This window comes from Phodopus roborovskii, unplaced genomic scaffold (genome assembly GCF_943737965.1).
Source record: "Phodopus roborovskii unplaced genomic scaffold, PHOROB, whole genome shotgun sequence".
Classification (NCBI taxonomy): domain Eukaryota; kingdom Metazoa; phylum Chordata; class Mammalia; order Rodentia; family Cricetidae; genus Phodopus; species Phodopus roborovskii.
Window position 1 is genome coordinate 46,486,960 of NW_026126407.1, and position 16,561 is coordinate 46,503,520.

At 43.9% G+C, this 16,561-nt stretch overlaps 1 protein-coding gene across 1 annotated transcript; it reads left to right on the top strand.

The window, feature by feature from the left end:
- Positions 1 to 3,114: 3,114 nt before the first annotated feature.
- Bnip1 (BCL2 interacting protein 1) lies at positions 3,115 to 13,145 on the top strand. Its single transcript, XM_051181007.1, has 6 exons — positions 3,115 to 3,342; positions 5,593 to 5,685; positions 8,118 to 8,209; positions 10,315 to 10,416; positions 11,526 to 11,644; positions 12,528 to 13,145. Exons 1-6 carry the CDS (start codon positions 3,259 to 3,261, stop codon positions 12,722 to 12,724), a joined length of 687 nt encoding a protein of 228 aa, XP_051036964.1. The 5' UTR covers positions 3,115 to 3,258; the 3' UTR covers positions 12,725 to 13,145.
- The last annotated feature ends 3,416 nt before the right edge of the window (positions 13,146 to 16,561 follow it).

Sequence of the window (16,561 nt, forward strand, 5' to 3'; positions counted from 1 at the left end):
CAGTACTCAGCTACTAATATCAGGCCTAGTGAGGCTGGTAGCCTTGTTCTTCCACAGAAGAATCCAACAGTGCTCACATGTAGGTACTAGCCCTACATCCAGCCCATGGTAATGGAGGTTCAGTTCACACTCCAGTCTGCTTGATGCTCTCTGAGGACAATTCCTGCTCATCTCAAATGACCCAGGCCAAATCATGAGCAATATTTAGGAGAATGTCTATGTCAGAGGGAAGTAACATGCTTAGAATCTGAAGGTCAAAAAGATCCAAAGCCTAATCAGTGTAGTCAACAAAGACAGTTCCTGAACGAAAGGAGCAAAATAGAGTTGGAAGACTCATGACAGGGTGTGTGGTGGGTACCAGGCTGTGCACCTGCCCTCTAGGAGATAGTCTCTGGTTCGGGGTACAGGGTTGGGTTGTCTTTTGGAACAAAGTATCACATAAAGTAGACCTCAAGAGCTGCTTCCTCTGGCTGTTGCAGACTGCTGATTGTGCCGGAATTTCCAGAGAGGGGCTTGGTAGGCAAGGGCCCAAAGGCTGAAAATCCTTCCAGTACTGCCTTTGGGGTTTCTCCAGTGACCTAAATGGAGTGCTTTACTCAGAACATTACACTGATTTAAATGCCAATCTATTTCTTTAAAAGTTTTAAATCTTAAAATGGTACTTGGAATGAAGAACAGAAAATGTACAAAATTGAAAGAAGAGTTTACAATGAAGAGTGCAGAAGAAACTTGACAGAATTAGTATACACACTAGACTCCAAAACACAACCTGGCAGCTGAAAGTTACTGGCACTTAGTCACATTAAAAATATGATACCATCTTAACAAAGTAAAAGTATTAAAATTGTGAGGAAAAAATAGCTGGAACATGTTGGGGTTGGGAGAGAATAAATCAAGTATTTAATCCAATCATATAGAAGACTCTATAAAAACTGCCACTTAGTGTGTGAATGGACAGGCAGGTAGATTAGAATAGTGAGTTTAGAAAAAGGTTCAAATGGGTGAACAAACAGCACGGTCAATGTGGAATCCAGAACCAAGGTTATATTAAAAAAAAAAAAAAAAAAGTTGGGCCCTTCTCTAGTGTTGGAGCCACTGAATAACCTAGAAAATGTCAAGTTGGTTCTGCATCTCACACTATGAGCCAATATATATTTCAAAATGGGTAAAGATATAGGTGTTTTTAAAAAAAACATAATCACTAGAAGGGAATGTGAATAATCTTAAATCCTTGAGAAGTGAACAGAATTTTCTTTTTTACATAAACCCAAGTCCAGGGGTCATAAAGACCTACCAATGCTGTGTGAAACTGAAATTTTAAGTCATCTTTGAGGTAAAGTACCATAGGCAAAGTCAGAATTCTGCAAATTTTGCAACTAGAATACTAGTAACAGAAAGGACTCCTGGAAACTAATACATAATAGATGGATGACCCAGTAGAAAAATGAGCAAAGTAAATGTGATAGCTTTAAAAACATTCCTAGTCTTGCCCGTTATGAGATGCAAAATAAAGGCACTTTGAGAAACAGACTGAATGGTAAAGCTCCTGGTGTCAGCACACCATGCTGGTGGGCTAGAGGAAATGGTCATTTCTATCATTTTACTGGTGCATTTGCAGCCAATAGGAAGAGAATTCTTTTTTCTTTGCTTTTTTTTTTTTTTTTTTTTTTTACAGACTCTAACCCTGGCTGGCCTGGAACTCACTATGTGGACCAGGCTGGCCTGGAATTCACAGAGGTCTGCCTGCCTCTGCCTCTGCCTCCTGAGTGCTGGGATAAAGATGTGTGCCACCACACCCAAGTAGAAAAGGAATTAAGAAAGCAAGTCTGCAAGCTTCAATGGTGAACATCTGTAATTCCAGCACTCGAGAGTTTGAGGCACGAAGACCAAGAGTTCAAGGTTGTCCTTGTCCACACAGAGAGCTGGAAACCCTACCTCTGAAAAGCCAAGATAAAATACATATATGCTTTTACCTGTTCCTATTTGTTCTGTCCTCTTCTTCCCACTTCCTATAGGCGAACTAGTCAAGTGTGGCTGTGCAGGTGAAGCACTGAATAGAAAATTCATACACATACATACTCCCAGAATGTTGCTTAGTAATATGTGAATAGCAACTAGCAGTAATTGAGTTCAATGCCACATTATCAACACTGCTGCATTTCATGTATTACCCCATTTTACCTTCCAGACAACCTTAGGAGTGATGCTACTGATGACCACATTATTCTCTGAGAAAACTAGAGCAGTGATGATGATGTACACACCTGGAATCGAGGTCTTCCTTAGTTGCAGTGAAGTGTTGAGCACCTTTTAGGAAGTGGTGTAGTGTGCTGTAGGAACATAGGCAAGTGTGGAGACTGGCTTGTACTACACCACCTAAGGGGCTGTGTATGCAGTTTGAGAAAAACATTTTTAAAAGGGGGAACTCCACATCCCAAGACTACGGAGTCTGAAGAATCCCTGAAGGTGGGGCAAAGGGAAGGGAAAGTGGTCAATGGTCTTGAGGACTTACTAAGAAGTAATGATTTTAAAAAGCGCTACCCTGCTTTTAGGTTTGAACCGACATTGTTTCTGTCAAAATCACATGACACAATCAGAACCACTCCTGCAAGATACTTGTAATCCAATTCTGCACAAAGAACAACATCAGAACCATTGAAATGTGTAAGGAAGGCAATGTAAGTTCTGTGTACTAGAAAGCCCTAGGATCATGGTTGTACTGATGGAGGTGCTCCAGTGACCTGCATTGAACTCTACACCTTTACTAATTTTTGTATCTTACTCTATAATTCATACTTATTATAGAAATTTTGTTTAAAATTTTAAAAGAAAAAAATGCATCTTTGGTGGCATCCGAATTGGTACATTTTTGTTCCTATGCAAAAAGTCGTTAGAGTAGCTGGTGCCCGAAAGATGGGAAGTGATCACTGTTGAATGGATGTTTTGTTGTTGTTTTTCTAGTACTGGGGTCAGAACCCAAGGCCATGTGGTATGCCAGGCAATCCCATCACCAAATAAGCTGTGTCTTCCAACTCTAATGGTTCTTCATAATTACTTTCACTTTTCCGTTTAGTAGGAGCCGACCAGAGAGGAGCGTGTTCTACGAGTCAAGAAAAATCCCAGGCCTGGGCTGGCAACCTGGTTTGCTCTGCACTGGGTCTACCGGTGCCACATTCAGAAAAATACGGAAGGAGGGCCGGCGTCACGCGAACACGCTCAAGTTTGGCCACCGCTGCTCGCCGTAGCCGCGTCTCCAACATGGCGGCTCCCCAGGACGTCCACGTCCGGATTTGTAACCAGGAGATTGTCAAATTCGACCTGGAGGTGAAGGCGCTCATCCAGGTACAGATTCTTAGTCCCCGCTGGGCTCTCACTAGTCACCTTGGCATTCTCCAGAACCTTCGCGCTTGGCTCAACTCCCCAGGCAGGCGTCCCTGGTCCAGGCCGGTTCCTCCGACACCAGGTCGGGTCCCTGGGATCGCTGCCGGTCAGCGACTTTCTTGTGCGTACTGTTGGTTCGCCCGCCCCTGAGGTATCCCTACGCCCCAGTCCTGTTCCGTGGCGGTACCTCCTTCCTGTCACCTCCCCTATCGCCTCCCACGCCCTCTTCCCTGTGTTAGGGGCCTGGAGGGTACCCAAGGCCACCTGGCACGGGAGTCACTGGCCGAAGCTTAAGTAACCTGGGCCGTGGCTGTAATTTTTTTGAATGAAGAAATCTAACGGAGTGCGAAGTCCTCTGTCAGAAGACAGGCAGTGCTGAGACCTGGTCGGGGAAAGCCAGCCTAGGAAAAAGTGTTTTTAGAGTTTCCACACCCGGCTTAACCGACGGGTAAATGAGGCGCTTATCTGGAAGCAGGTGTAAGTAGGAGACGGTAGTTTAAGAAAGTGAACACAGGCAAGAGTAGGGAATGTGGAAATGGCTCCTCGGTTTAGAAAAACAAACAAAAAACAACTGAAGAGACCATAATACAATCTGTGACAGCAAGCGAAGAAAGAATGGGAGTGTGGCTCTGCAGGTGAATGCTTGCTTGCCTAGCTTGCACTGGGTTCCATCCCCAGTATTGCATAAATGGCCTGTGGTTGCTGGGATAGATGCATGAGCCCCGTCAAAAAGGGGTGAGGAAGTAGTACTCTCTGATAAACCAGATACACACCACACTACATTAGTAGTTTATCCTGTGCCGTGAGGAAGTATGATTTTATGAATAAGTGACAAAAAATGATGCAAACCTTAACTCTCTCAAACTTCACTCATTCCTGGGATGTGTAAACAACAAAATGTCTGACCCAATTCTAGAAAAATAAACAAGAATTGTGTTTATACAAATGAAATTATCAGGGGCTGGGGGTATCATACATAGCTCAGTGTAGAGTTAAATTTATCCATGCTCAAGGCCCTGCTTTCATTCCTCAGAATGCATCAATAAAAACATATACATACATAAAACAAAGTTTTTAGTGTGTTAGTGCTAGCAGTTGGAAAGCAGAGGTAAGAAGCCAACCTGGACTACATAGAGTGAGCCTGTCTCAAAAACAAAAAGCAGACTACATCCAAAATTTTAAAAAAATACTTTCATATTCCGATCTGGTATGTCTTTTGTGACCCATGGTTTTGGGGTTCTTGTGGTTACTACTGAGTAAGTATAACCCCATACATTGCATTCTTATAGTCTTCCAGCCATTCTGCTAAGCATTTTATGTAGTTTTATGTAGAGAACTATGACTTTAAGGTAGGTCAGATGAAGAATTGGAAGCACAGAGAATTTAGGCTTTTCAAGATTGCACTAATAAGTTGTAACCAGAATTTGAATATAGTAGCCTAAGTCTAGAGCCTGCACTTAATCTTGGTTCTAGTGATTCTGAATTTCTTTCCAGAAGCAAATTCTTTAAACATTATGACTTACAACAGATAGAAGGTTTGTAAAATCAGCCTAAGTTACTTTTGTTACATGTTACCAGGGATTTAGGCACTGGAATTTTAGAGTTGAAGGATATGAATTCACAGTATCTCTTGGATGTCCTCCCCCTGTCCCCCCCCCCCAGACAGGGTTCCTCTGTGTAATCGTCCTGGCTATCTTTGACTCACTTTGTAGACCAAGGCTGACCTCAAACTCACTGAGGTTCGCCTGCCTCTGCCTCCCAAGTGCTGGGATTAAAGGCTTGAGCTACCATTGCCCGGCTTTAGATGCCCGTTTTTGTGGAACATGTAAGCTGCTTAAGCCTTTCATAGTACAACTTTTAAGTCATGGTTGAGTTTATCTAACTACCTATTTATCTACACACATATAATAATACATATCGTGTGTGTGTGTGTGTGTGTGTGTGTGTGTGTGTTGCTGGCAGGACCTCAAGCATATGCAAGTGCTGTACCACTGAACTGTGCATCCAGGCTACTTTTATGTATTCTGCTCAGTGTTAATCGTAAGAAGGATGAGGAAACTGAAAATTATGTTTTTGCTTTTGTGCAAAGGAGAACAGCAGTTAACAGGATGAGGTGAAACTAGGCCAACCTTAGTTATGGGTTAAATCAGCTTTCCCCCTGCACATGTCATTGACTGGAGAAAGGCCCCTCATGTCTTTCTTGTCTTCTAGGATATTCGAGATTGTTCTGGACCCTTAAGTGAACTCACTGAACTGAATACCAAAGTGAAAGAAAAGTTTCAACAGTTACGATGCCGGATACAGGTAGGTGAGGCTCCAAACCTTTGTTAGCTATGGGCAGGTAGCTAGGGTGAGAGCTCTGGCCTAGAATAGCCTTCGCTTAAGATTAAGTTGACCAGATTCTTCACATGCTACCTGGAGAGAGTAGTAAACGTTGTTACATTGAGGGTGACTGGACTAACAAATATTGGAACCTGTGCACTCATTCCCTGCCTGAGTCTGTCACCAACATGTCCTGGGTATTTTCCATGCTATCGTTTTTTTTGTTTGTTTGTTTGTTTTGTTTTGTTTTGTTTTTTCACAGTAACCCCCTTATGGTTTCTGGAGTCACAATTTATATCATATCACACCTGACTTTCACTATTGATGTAAGTGCTGTCTCAAAACAAAAGAGAGTGAGAAGAATTGTGTGAGTAGCAGAACCATCCACTGCTGTGAGCTCAGGGACAGGTGCTGAATCTGCCCATCACTGGGAGGGGCTAGAACCACCTGGTTTTGCTGCATGTAGTAAACGAAATTGTCCCAAAACTATCCTTCAACTCTTTGGTTGCTTAGCAGATAGACAGTCTCTTCCAAAGCTGGTAGGAAGTTAGCAGGTTTTCAACTTTGAGAGTGCTTCTTGTTTCCTTCTTAGGGGATTTTCCAAGGCAATTTCAAATATAGGTGATTTCTGCATTTGGAGCTGACTTTAGAATTTTAGCACTGTCACTATACTTAGATGGTCACCATCTCCATCACTGCTTCCTACATCTGAACTTCAGAAAAATAGTGCTTCCTATGTGGTGCGTGCGTGCCTATAGCTATTAGTCTCTGTTATGTTTCTTGGTAATGTCTTTGTTCTCTGCACCACTCTTTCAAATAGCTCTGATTTGTTATTTACATGCCTTGCCAAAGTTTGTCTTCTCAAAGATTACTGATATTTTTTGCAGTGTCTTCCCCCACTTCTGGGCATGAACATGCCCCAGCATTCCCTTTTTCCTATTCACCCATTCTTCTTTCCAGTGACCCCACTGTCAGGCAGAAGAGATCAATGTAGCAGAAAATAGGCCACAAGACACTTTGTGCAGTGACTGCATTGAAGGGGATGGGGATTCTAAACAAAAACTTACGTCCTATAGCTGGTGACATTTGTATACCCCTTTCCTTTTTTTTTTTTTTTTTTTTCCCTTGAGACAGTGTCTCATTATATAGCTCTGGCTATACTAAAAGTCAATATATAGGCCAGGCTGGCCTTGAACTCACAGAAATCCGACTGCCTCTGCCACAAGTGCTGGGATTAAAGGCATGTGCTATCATGCCTGATTACTCTTTTTTTCAATTCGTAGTCAGTTATTCTTTTTTTTTTTTTTTTTTTTTTTTGCTTTAGCAATATTTGAGGGTCATAAATCTGGAAGTCATTTCTGAACTGTTGAAATGTTACATAGATACACATGCTTGTTCCAAACCAACATATGCAAATTTATATAGGAATGAGTAGATTGTTATCTGGATAAACTAGTATGTTGATGTTTCAGCTCTATGGCTTGCTTGAAAGTGGAACTAAAAATAGGACTTAAGGCATAAAGTGTTGTGACATCCTTACAGTGTGTGTGACAACTCCATCATCTCAAGTTCTTAGGTCTGGTACTGTTGGTCATGTCTGCTGTCCTTTGTTCATGGTAGACTCTTTTCCTTGGTATTTGGTTATTTTGAATCATGTGCATTCGTCTTCTGCATGCCTCTCTTGGATCCTCTGCAGCCTGGTCCAGGGCACATCTCTCAGTCTCCAGGGATTGTCACAAGTCTGTTTGTGTTCATTTCTCTTCTGTTTAGTTCTCAAACCACTCAGCAAAGATAAATCATCCCTCTACCCAGAGTCCATCGCGCACCCCTTGCCAGCCTTTTCAAAACTAAAGCAAAATAAAGCAGACAAGTTTCCTTGTGTGTGCTCTGTTGGTGAATGGACATCCCCAGACTGGAAACTTCTGTGGGTCCTGGGTTTATGATGCTTTCAGTTGAGCTTCAGCCTCAGGTGGCCTTAGGCAGCAGTGTTATGTTCACAAACAAGTCCAAACCCTCAGAGCTCTGTTGGAGTAGGTGCAGAAATGGGCAACATCTTGAAACATGTAATAGTGTAGTATCCTTGTGGTGTTGCACCGGGATCAGTGGGCTCTATTTTGTGTCTCCCCGCCTTTATTTCAGGCAGTCTCAAGGCTGTAGGAATGGCAACCCCTGCTCCAACCAGGGCAGCCATTCTAAAGCTGACCACTCCAGCACTCTGTTTCCAGCTCACCTTTGGGCTGCCAAGATTTCCTTCTTTCTTGTAAATTTGCCTTTATCTTCAAATGGATATTTGACTGTTTTGGACATGTTCCCTCTCACGCCCAAGTGTCTGTGGTAAAAGATGCTTCAGTTGCTTTTGTGTGTTCTTTCTAGAAACGGAAGCACTGTGGCTAACAGCTGTTTTCTTCTCCAAGGAGTTGGAACAGTCAGCAAAGGAGCAAGACAAGGAGTCAGAGAAGCAGCTTCTACTTCAGGAAGTGGAGAACCACAAGAAGCAGATGCTCAGGTAGGCGGGGTGGCCTATGGCTATCTCTGCTGGCTTGCTGGCTGGCTGGCAGTGAGGCTTGTATGTGTATCTGTCTAATAAGCCTAGCTAAATGGTGATATACTAGTGTATATAATGTATACTAGTGTATAATTATATAATGTATACTAGTGTATAATTAACCTCCTGCTATACTGTATATATTTATGTATCTTAAAATTTTGTAGGTGTGGGAGCTGTGTGTGGAGTCAGTCCTTCCTGCTATTTTGGGAGACCCAGGGGTGGAACTCCACTTCTCAGGCCTGCACACAAGCACCTCTACCCTCTGAGCCATCTTAATGGCCATGGTTCTGTTGTTTATTTTGTCTTCCAAGTTGGTCTCAAACTCAACATGTAGCTGAGGATGACCTTGGATTTCCTATCCTCCTGTTTCTACTTCCCAGGTGCTGGGGTTACAGGCAAGTGCCACCACATGCTTGTGTGGTGCTGAGAATCAAAGCAAGGGTTTTGTGCATGCCAGGCAAGCACCACACCAATGCAGCTACATCCCCACTTTTTATATAGTTGAAAACAGAATTTAATTACTTTTCAGGGCTCAGCAGTTTCGATTGTGTCCAGCTCTTCTAGAGGACCTGAGTTCAGTTCCTGGCATGTAAGCCATGATAAATGGCTTACAACTGCTTCTAACTCTTAACTCCAGTGAGATCTGATCTCTGTCTGACTGTCTGTCTGTCTGTCTGTCTCTCTCTCTCTCTCTCACACACACACACACACACACACACACACACACACGATTAAAATAATAAAAATTAGACTTTTAAGAACATAATTACTTTTGTAATGCATGGTAAATTTTATTCAAGAATAATTGGTATAAGAAAGCTCATTGAAATTGAGCCAACTTACTTAAGATGGACCACAACTTAGCTTTCAGTATGGCATTATCTGAATGAATGATGCACAGAAATGGAGGTTAGTTAGAATTGAGATTTTTGGTGACATTGTGGCTGTGTGCTAATCATTGATTATAAAGCAGTATGTGCCGGTTTTTAGCCTCTAAACCGGGGAATATAACTTTTTTTTTTTTTTAAACATTGTCTGGCAACATAGATCACTGTTTCTCCATTCAAGCTGGACTTTTGTACTATAGTCCAAAAGGGTCAGATAATGTAGGTGCTGTGCAGCATCTGAGAGCCCAGCTGGAGTGCTTTTAATCCCAGCACTTGGGAGACAGGGAAGAGGATCTCTGTGAGTTCAAGGCCAAGCCTGTCTACACAGTGAGTTCCAGGAGAGCCAGGGCTATACAGAGAAACCCTGTCTTAAAAAAAAAAAAAAATGGAAGGAGAAAATCAACTCTACAAAATTGTCCTCTGGCTTCCATATATGTGTTATGGCATGCACTTACCACCCCAATCATACACACATTTTTTTTTTTCATTTAAAGAAATCCACCCTATTAGTTAAGCACTCTGTTCTAGTATTTTGTGTGTCTAGGGTTTTAGCACAGTTGATTCGAGCTGCTGTGTGAGAGTTCCAGAGCATCCGTTTGATTGTCAGAGGGATATGGTTAGCTTTTCTTGTTTGTCAGTGAAAAATTGATTGCTAATCTTGTGTTGCTTACACTTGAGCCATCATTTACAAAGGAGTAGGTGAAGAATGTGAATAAATCACGCCAATCAGGGTACCCTGTTATATTTGTAGTGTCTGTGACTGGTGTCACATAGACAAAAATAGCAAGTCTTGGAGGAATGTTGGTTCTTGGGATTTTGACCCCTCTAACAGCCACTGCAGGAGAAATAAATGGTGGTTCCAGTATTAGGTATGGAGAAGGAATGCTAGGTCATGGTTCTCAAAGACAACACCCAGACACTTGTCAGGCAGTAAAGCATTGTGGGTCCATGTCTAGTAGAGTGTCATGTTCCTGGTCTCCTAGCTGCCCTGCAGGAGAGGATAGTGACAGAACATTCTGGAAACATCTTCGGAGAGATGTTAGGACCAGGGCTACCAAGAAGCGGAAGTGGGAAGAGATGAAGTGGGACTCTGAGTCATACCTGGGAGGGTGGACTGGTTAGGTCAAGAGCCTGGTGGCACCACCAGGACCTCATGTGTAACCCTTCTTCTTCCAGCAACCAGACCTCATGGCGGAAAGCCAACCTCACCTGCAAAATTGCCATTGACAACCTGGAGAAAGCAGAACTTATGCAGGGAGGAGACCTCTTAAGGCAAAGGTATCTTCCTTTTTGTCCCTTTGGGCTCTGATGACACATCTAAGCACTATGTGAGGTGGCCTTTTGTTTTCATAACATTTGTACTTTATGTTAATGTATAAATGATTTTTTTTTTTTTTGGTTTTGTTTTGTTGTGTTTCCTTTTTTGAGACTGGGTCTCAAACTTGTTGTGTAGCTGAGGATAGCCTTGAACTTCGAATCTCACAGGTGTACACCTCCACACCAAGTTTATGCGGTTCTGAAGACCCACCCAAGGGCTTCGTGCATACTAGGCAAGCACTCTACCAACCAACTGAGTTACATCCCCAACCCAGACTAAATTTGACTAAAATTGGTTTTTTGTTTGGGGATTGTGTTTGTTTTTTGTAGTTGTAGGAGTTGAATCTGAGCCTCCTGCATGATGGGCAAATGCTCTATCACTGAGCTAACTCCCAGTCCTCCCTGACAGTTTTTAAGACTCTTAACTGTGCATGCATAATATCTATGTTATTAACCAGTCCTGTTGGTGTGTTGGCATTTTTGCCTTTTCGGTATTGTGTGGTACACCAGGCAGGTTTTCATCCAGCTCCTTGAACAAGTTCTCTGGGAGTGAATGAACATTTCTGAGTCTCTTTGTATTTAGTACAAATTGGTTTACAGATGACAGCTTGGTTTCCATCCTCCCATCAGGGTTTGAGAACATGGGCTCAGCATGCATCCTTAGCCACACTGATGTTTTAGGAGTGTGCAAGCCAATCGTAGTAGCCCACACCCTTAATCCTAACATTTGGGTTAAGGACAAGTGGGTCCTTATGAGTTTGAGGCCAGCCTGGTCTACAATGTCGGTTCCAGGACAGCCAGTGCTATGTAATGAAACCCTATCTTGATAAAACAAAAAAGAAAGAAAAATATATGCTAGCTGTATGTGTGCTACATACCTGTAATCCTAGCACTCATGGGTAGGGGGGTGGGCTGAGGCAAGGACATTCTGACCTCTTGGACAGGCTGAGCTACATTGTGAGACCCCACCTTAAAGCACAAACAGAAAGGGCACTAATGTGATAAGTTAAAATGGCGCTTTTTCACAAGCTAGGCTTTTGTTGCTATTGCTCCTTCCTCTGGACTTTCAGGAAAACTACCAAAGAGAGTTTGGCGCAGACATCCAGTACCATCACAGAGAACCTCATGGGGATCAGCAGGATGATGTCACAGCAGGTGCAGCAGAGTGAAGAGGCTATGCAGACTCTAGGTAAGGAGTAGAAGCTGTTCCAGAATGCACACCCGCTGTGGCAAGACAGTTTGGTGGGGGGGGGGGGAAGGTGAGAGGGGAGTATGCTGCTCTGCTCTTCCTCTCCTTCAGCTATGCAGTTGTGCTTGCTAACATGCCTCATGACATCAGTGCTGCCCTGAGGGAGCAGACATGGCTGGTCTCTGTGGAGATGGTGTCTGTCAGCAATGCTTACAAGGGGTTCAGGAGTCTGTTAGCATTGGCTCGTGGGCTTAGTACTGCCAGGCAGTTTAGGGAATTAGGACCACTGGCAAGACCATTACTGTGAGTTCCTTTTAATATATTAGCCAGAGGCCACAGAGGAAGTTGTTTGAGATTGCCACATTCTTGCCAAGTGCCTTCCCATCATGGCTCCTTTGTAGAGAATTTGTTCCTCTAGGGCACTTCAGTTGTAGGAAACAGGAAAGGAGTTTGTTCTTTGTAAGATTTCACGTCAACCAAAGTAGATGGTGAGGTTTAGTAAGTTCTTGAACCTTCCACTTTGCTTTCATGGCTGTCACAGCCACCTTGTTTCATTTCTACCCTTACTTCATCCTTTAGTCCAGACTTCATCCATGAAAACAGCTCAACACCTCTAAAGCTAATGATAAGGGGGTTGGAGAGATGGCTCAGTGGTTAAAAGCAAGTACCACTCCTGAAGAGGACCCAAGTACAGCACCCAGTACCCCTGTCATGTGCCTAGACCCAGATATGCACATAACTAACAATAATAAAAATAAATCTCACCTGCCTGGCTCAGGCACTGGCCTTGTTGACAGCCAGACGGCCAGCATGGCCAGCATATTGAGCTCTTCATTGTCCAGGTGGTACAATCCAAATCAGGCTCCTTCCTCTTCTGTTGCAGTCAGCTCTTCACGGACTCTCCTGGATGCAAATGAAGAATTTAAGTCCATGTCGGGAACCATCCAGCTGGGCCGGAAGCTCATCACAAAATATAACCGCCGGGAACTGACGGACAAACTTCTCATATTCCTTGCCTTGGCCCTGTTCCTTGCCACGGTCCTTTATATTGTGAAGAAGCGCCTCTTTCCATTTTTGTAAGTGAGAGCTGCCAGCTATGAGCTATGGTCCTTTTCACTCCCGATTCAGGACTGGGCTCTCAAGGACTGGCCAGGCTGCCAAACTGGGCTGCTCCTCCCTTCAGGTTTTCTCTTGTTGCTCAGTGCACCCAGTGGAGGGAAACACAGCAGCCCAGTTTCCTGCAAGAAGCTGCTTGGAAAGGATAAGTGGGATAGAGAAAAGGAAGCCTTTGGAACAGAGGCTCACCATGTTCACTCAGCTGCCAACCGCTGTGGCTGCCTCAGGGAACATTTCAACTCTGGGGTTTGATACACCTCCTCCCTCCGTGTCCTGAGGCACAAATGCTAGATCTTGTGGAGAGAAGAGAGAAGAGGAGCCTGTGGGAGGGAAGGTGATGACAGCTCCTGGCTGTTCCCTGAATAAACCTCATTTATTTAATGGAGTGATGAATGCTTAATTTTATTAGCTATCCCTCTTGGAATGCCGATGCTTCATCATGCTCTGACTCCTAGGATGTGAGCTTAGATTATTCATTCAACAAGAAATTACTGAGACCAGGTTTCAGAAGACCAGGTTTCATTTCCCAGTACCCACTTGGGGGCTCCCAACCACCTCTAACTCCAATTCCAAGGGATCTGATGCTCCCTATAGGCCCAAAGCAGGCACATAGTGCACTTTACACATACAAGCAAACACTCATATGCATTCTTTTTTTTTTTTTAATTTATTGAGGGCAAGTGAGATAGTTCAGCTGGTAGAGGCACTTGCCAATAACCCTGCTGATCTGAGTTCCATCCATAGGCCCCACAGGTGGAAGGAGAAAACCAGCTCCAGGAAGTTGTACCGCTGTAGCATATGTGTATCCCTGCATACACACAAATAAATAAAAGAAGATAATTAAAGAAGGTGCAACAGCTGCCACAGGCTGTTTCCTAGACACTTCCTGACATTACACACACTTGTAAAGCTTACCTGCTCCCTCCAGCAGCAACAGAAGTGAGATGCCAGCATGAGGGACTACAAACAGCCACCATTGGAGCAGCCCATACTAGCATCTGAAATTCTCCCATCAGCCTGGCAGGGTCTGGGGCATCGTGGCGACTGAGGAGCTTGCTGGCTCCCTTCTCTCTGAGATCCAGATTAAATGTGAGGAGCCAGTGCTGCTGATGCCCAGCTTTGTCCAGTTCTCTTCATGCCAGGTACAGGCTCCCAGCTAGGCCAGCCCTAGAGGCGCCAGTGTCCCCTGTGCTGTCAGCTTGGCTGGTCTTGTTCTTGAAGTTTTTCTTGTCCTGTTCACAGCCCTGGAGGACCTGAGAGGTAGAGAGTAAGTGAGGAGCACAGGCCTGGAACAGGCACTCAAATGTGCAAACCGCGTGGGCCCAAGCAAATTGCCTTAGGTTGCTGTGTCAGCTTCTCCATCCACAGCGGAAGTGGTAGTCACATCGGGCCAGTTTGAATGACAGGAAATACAAAGCAGTATAGCTCCCACTTTACTAAACTTTCATCCAGCTTCACAAATGCTTGGAATGCTGAACCCTGAGGGGTCCTACAACAGCAGCAGAAGGCCTTCCCTGCTGCCAGGGAAAGAGTTCTGTTTAGACCTGCTTGAGCAGCAGATACCAAGAGTTAAAGCTTTTGCTGTGAAGGGACAGATCATCTTAGGACCAAGTATGTGGCAATGACTCTATACACCACCCTGACTTACTGAGTACACTGTAAATGGAAAGGCTTGTGTGTGTGTGTGTGTGTGTGTGTGTGTGTGTGTCACATTGGATGATGGAAACTACTACCCCAGTAGTACTAAATCCTACATACTAGCAAGGAACAGTCTATGCCTGGGAAGGCTCCTAAAGGAGTAGTGCCGTGGTTGCCTATACAGAGAGCATATGCTGGGTAGACTGTTGGTTCTATCAAAGGCAGTGTGGAACAGAACAGCATAAAAATTCTACTAAGGATTGTGTGCAACTAAAAACCCAGGAACTGTTCAGTTCTAGAAGTTTCCATTTTATATTTTCTTCTGTGGTCAGCCATAGATAGCTATAAAGTCATGAAAAGCAAAATCATAGATAAGGTATGTATGGGAGGAATTACTGCCCCCACACAAACACACACAAGACTCCCTCTCCCTCTCTTTCTTTCTCTCAAGCAATTCTTGGCCTCCAAAGGCACTTGATGCAAATTATGCATACAACTTATCGTCAAGTCAAATGAAGCTGAGCGTGTAGCACTGACGGGCGGCTCCCACTTGGATTCCAGCTGTAAGTGCAGCAGATGGCTATTATCAAGTAGGGATTTTGTCTGAACATTGCTCTTTGCTCCTCCCGCTAATTGTCAACATCCTCACAATAGAGAAACATGTGGGCTCTGCACTCCCTAAAAATTCTTCCTTCGACGCTTTCTTCCTTTTCCATGCCTCCTGAAAACAGCCTAATTTGACCTATTTATGGATTCATCAGGAATGCATCTTGATGTCCCATCAGCAGCCTGAGTCATCCTCCTTTGAGCTGTGCAGAAAACAGCCTTGCACACTCAGCCATGAGGGGGCAGTATTCACACTTACTCTGCACTCCTATAGGCAGTGTAACATCTCCATAAGACTGGAATACTCTTAATACCTCCCCTTTTTTAAAATAGGGAGGGGTTAAAAATAAAATAAAACTAAATATGTAAGGTGTGGAATGCTGTTTTGCAGGGCTTCAGTCTGATCTTGAGGCAAGATGAAATGGACTTCTTTATGGGTCCTAACAGTAAGGTCTCCCTGTGTTTTGTTGGGATTTGTTCTATAAGTTACTTTAATAATTGATTAAACGATAAGCCAAGCTCATATACTACATTTTGATTGGCAGGTGGTAGTGGTGTTAAAAATCCAGAGCGAAATATTTAGGGGGCATTTGCTGAGCACCTACTATGTGTCTATAATGTCTCATGGAGCTGTAGTATGGTGAGGGTGAATATATGATAAGTGGTGTATATACTAAATATGTCATTTATTATGTCAGAAAGTGAAGCAAGCTTTCTATATCCTTGGGTTCCCCATCTGCAGGTTCAACCAGCTTTACATTTAAAACAAAACAAAACAAAACCTGTATATATAGACTTTACTTGTCTGGATAGTACAATGTAAAAGGTATTTTTTTCTAGCATTTACACTGCTTGAGCTAAATGCACGAGGCTGTGAGTGGCTCAGCTTAAGGAGTGTCACAGTGTAGGACAGAGAGTAGGTTTGCAGTGGTCAGAGCCAGATGTGGTGGCACACAATCTCAGCGCTCAGGAGGCAGAGGCTGTCAGCCTGGTCTACATGCTGAGTTCCCTGGCTCGAGCGACCCTCAGGTGGCACACCATCTCGCTATTTTCCCACTTCTCCAGCAGTTCTCACTCTTTTTGTTGTCCATCTTCTGAACACCCTAAATGCCCACTTAGACCTCGCTGCTTCTGCTTTCTCCTGCACTGTCTCAAAGCTCAGGTCCATAGACCCACACACAGCCTTAGTCATTTATAGGAAGAATGTCACCAGTCCCTGAGTTCTAGGACAACACAGCCTTCTCAGAGGTACTCAAGACCATCAGGCATCCTGTGTCTCCCTCCCACCCCACACCTAGCCCTTTTCCTGGCTCTGTCTTCCCTAACACTTCTTCCTGGATCCTTGGGGCTAAGGATATGCCATCCTAAAATGTGAGTGTGTAAGACCAGAATATGCTGCTCAAGACAGACTTCTGGAGGTTGAAGAGGACCTGGGTTCAGTTCCCAACACCCACATGGCTTCTCATAGCCATCTGTAACTTCAGTGTCTGTGGGCTCAGGCACATACATACATACATACATACATACATACATACATACATACATACATGCCAGATA

What these genes read in the sequence shown, in the direction of transcription:
- Bnip1 (XM_051181007.1), top strand. Translation starts at nt 3,259, where the DNA reads ATGGCGGCTCCCCAGGACGTCCACGTCCGGATTTGTAACCAGGAGATT. An exon ending in GGAGACCTCTTAAGGCAAAG is followed by an intron (nt 10,417 to 11,525) that starts GTATCTTCCTTT and finishes CTGGACTTTCAG; the next exon opens with GAAAACTACCAAAGAGAGTT. An exon ending in AGAGGCTATGCAGACTCTAG is followed by an intron (nt 11,645 to 12,527) that starts GTAAGGAGTAGA and finishes CTTCTGTTGCAG; the next exon opens with TCAGCTCTTCACGGACTCTC.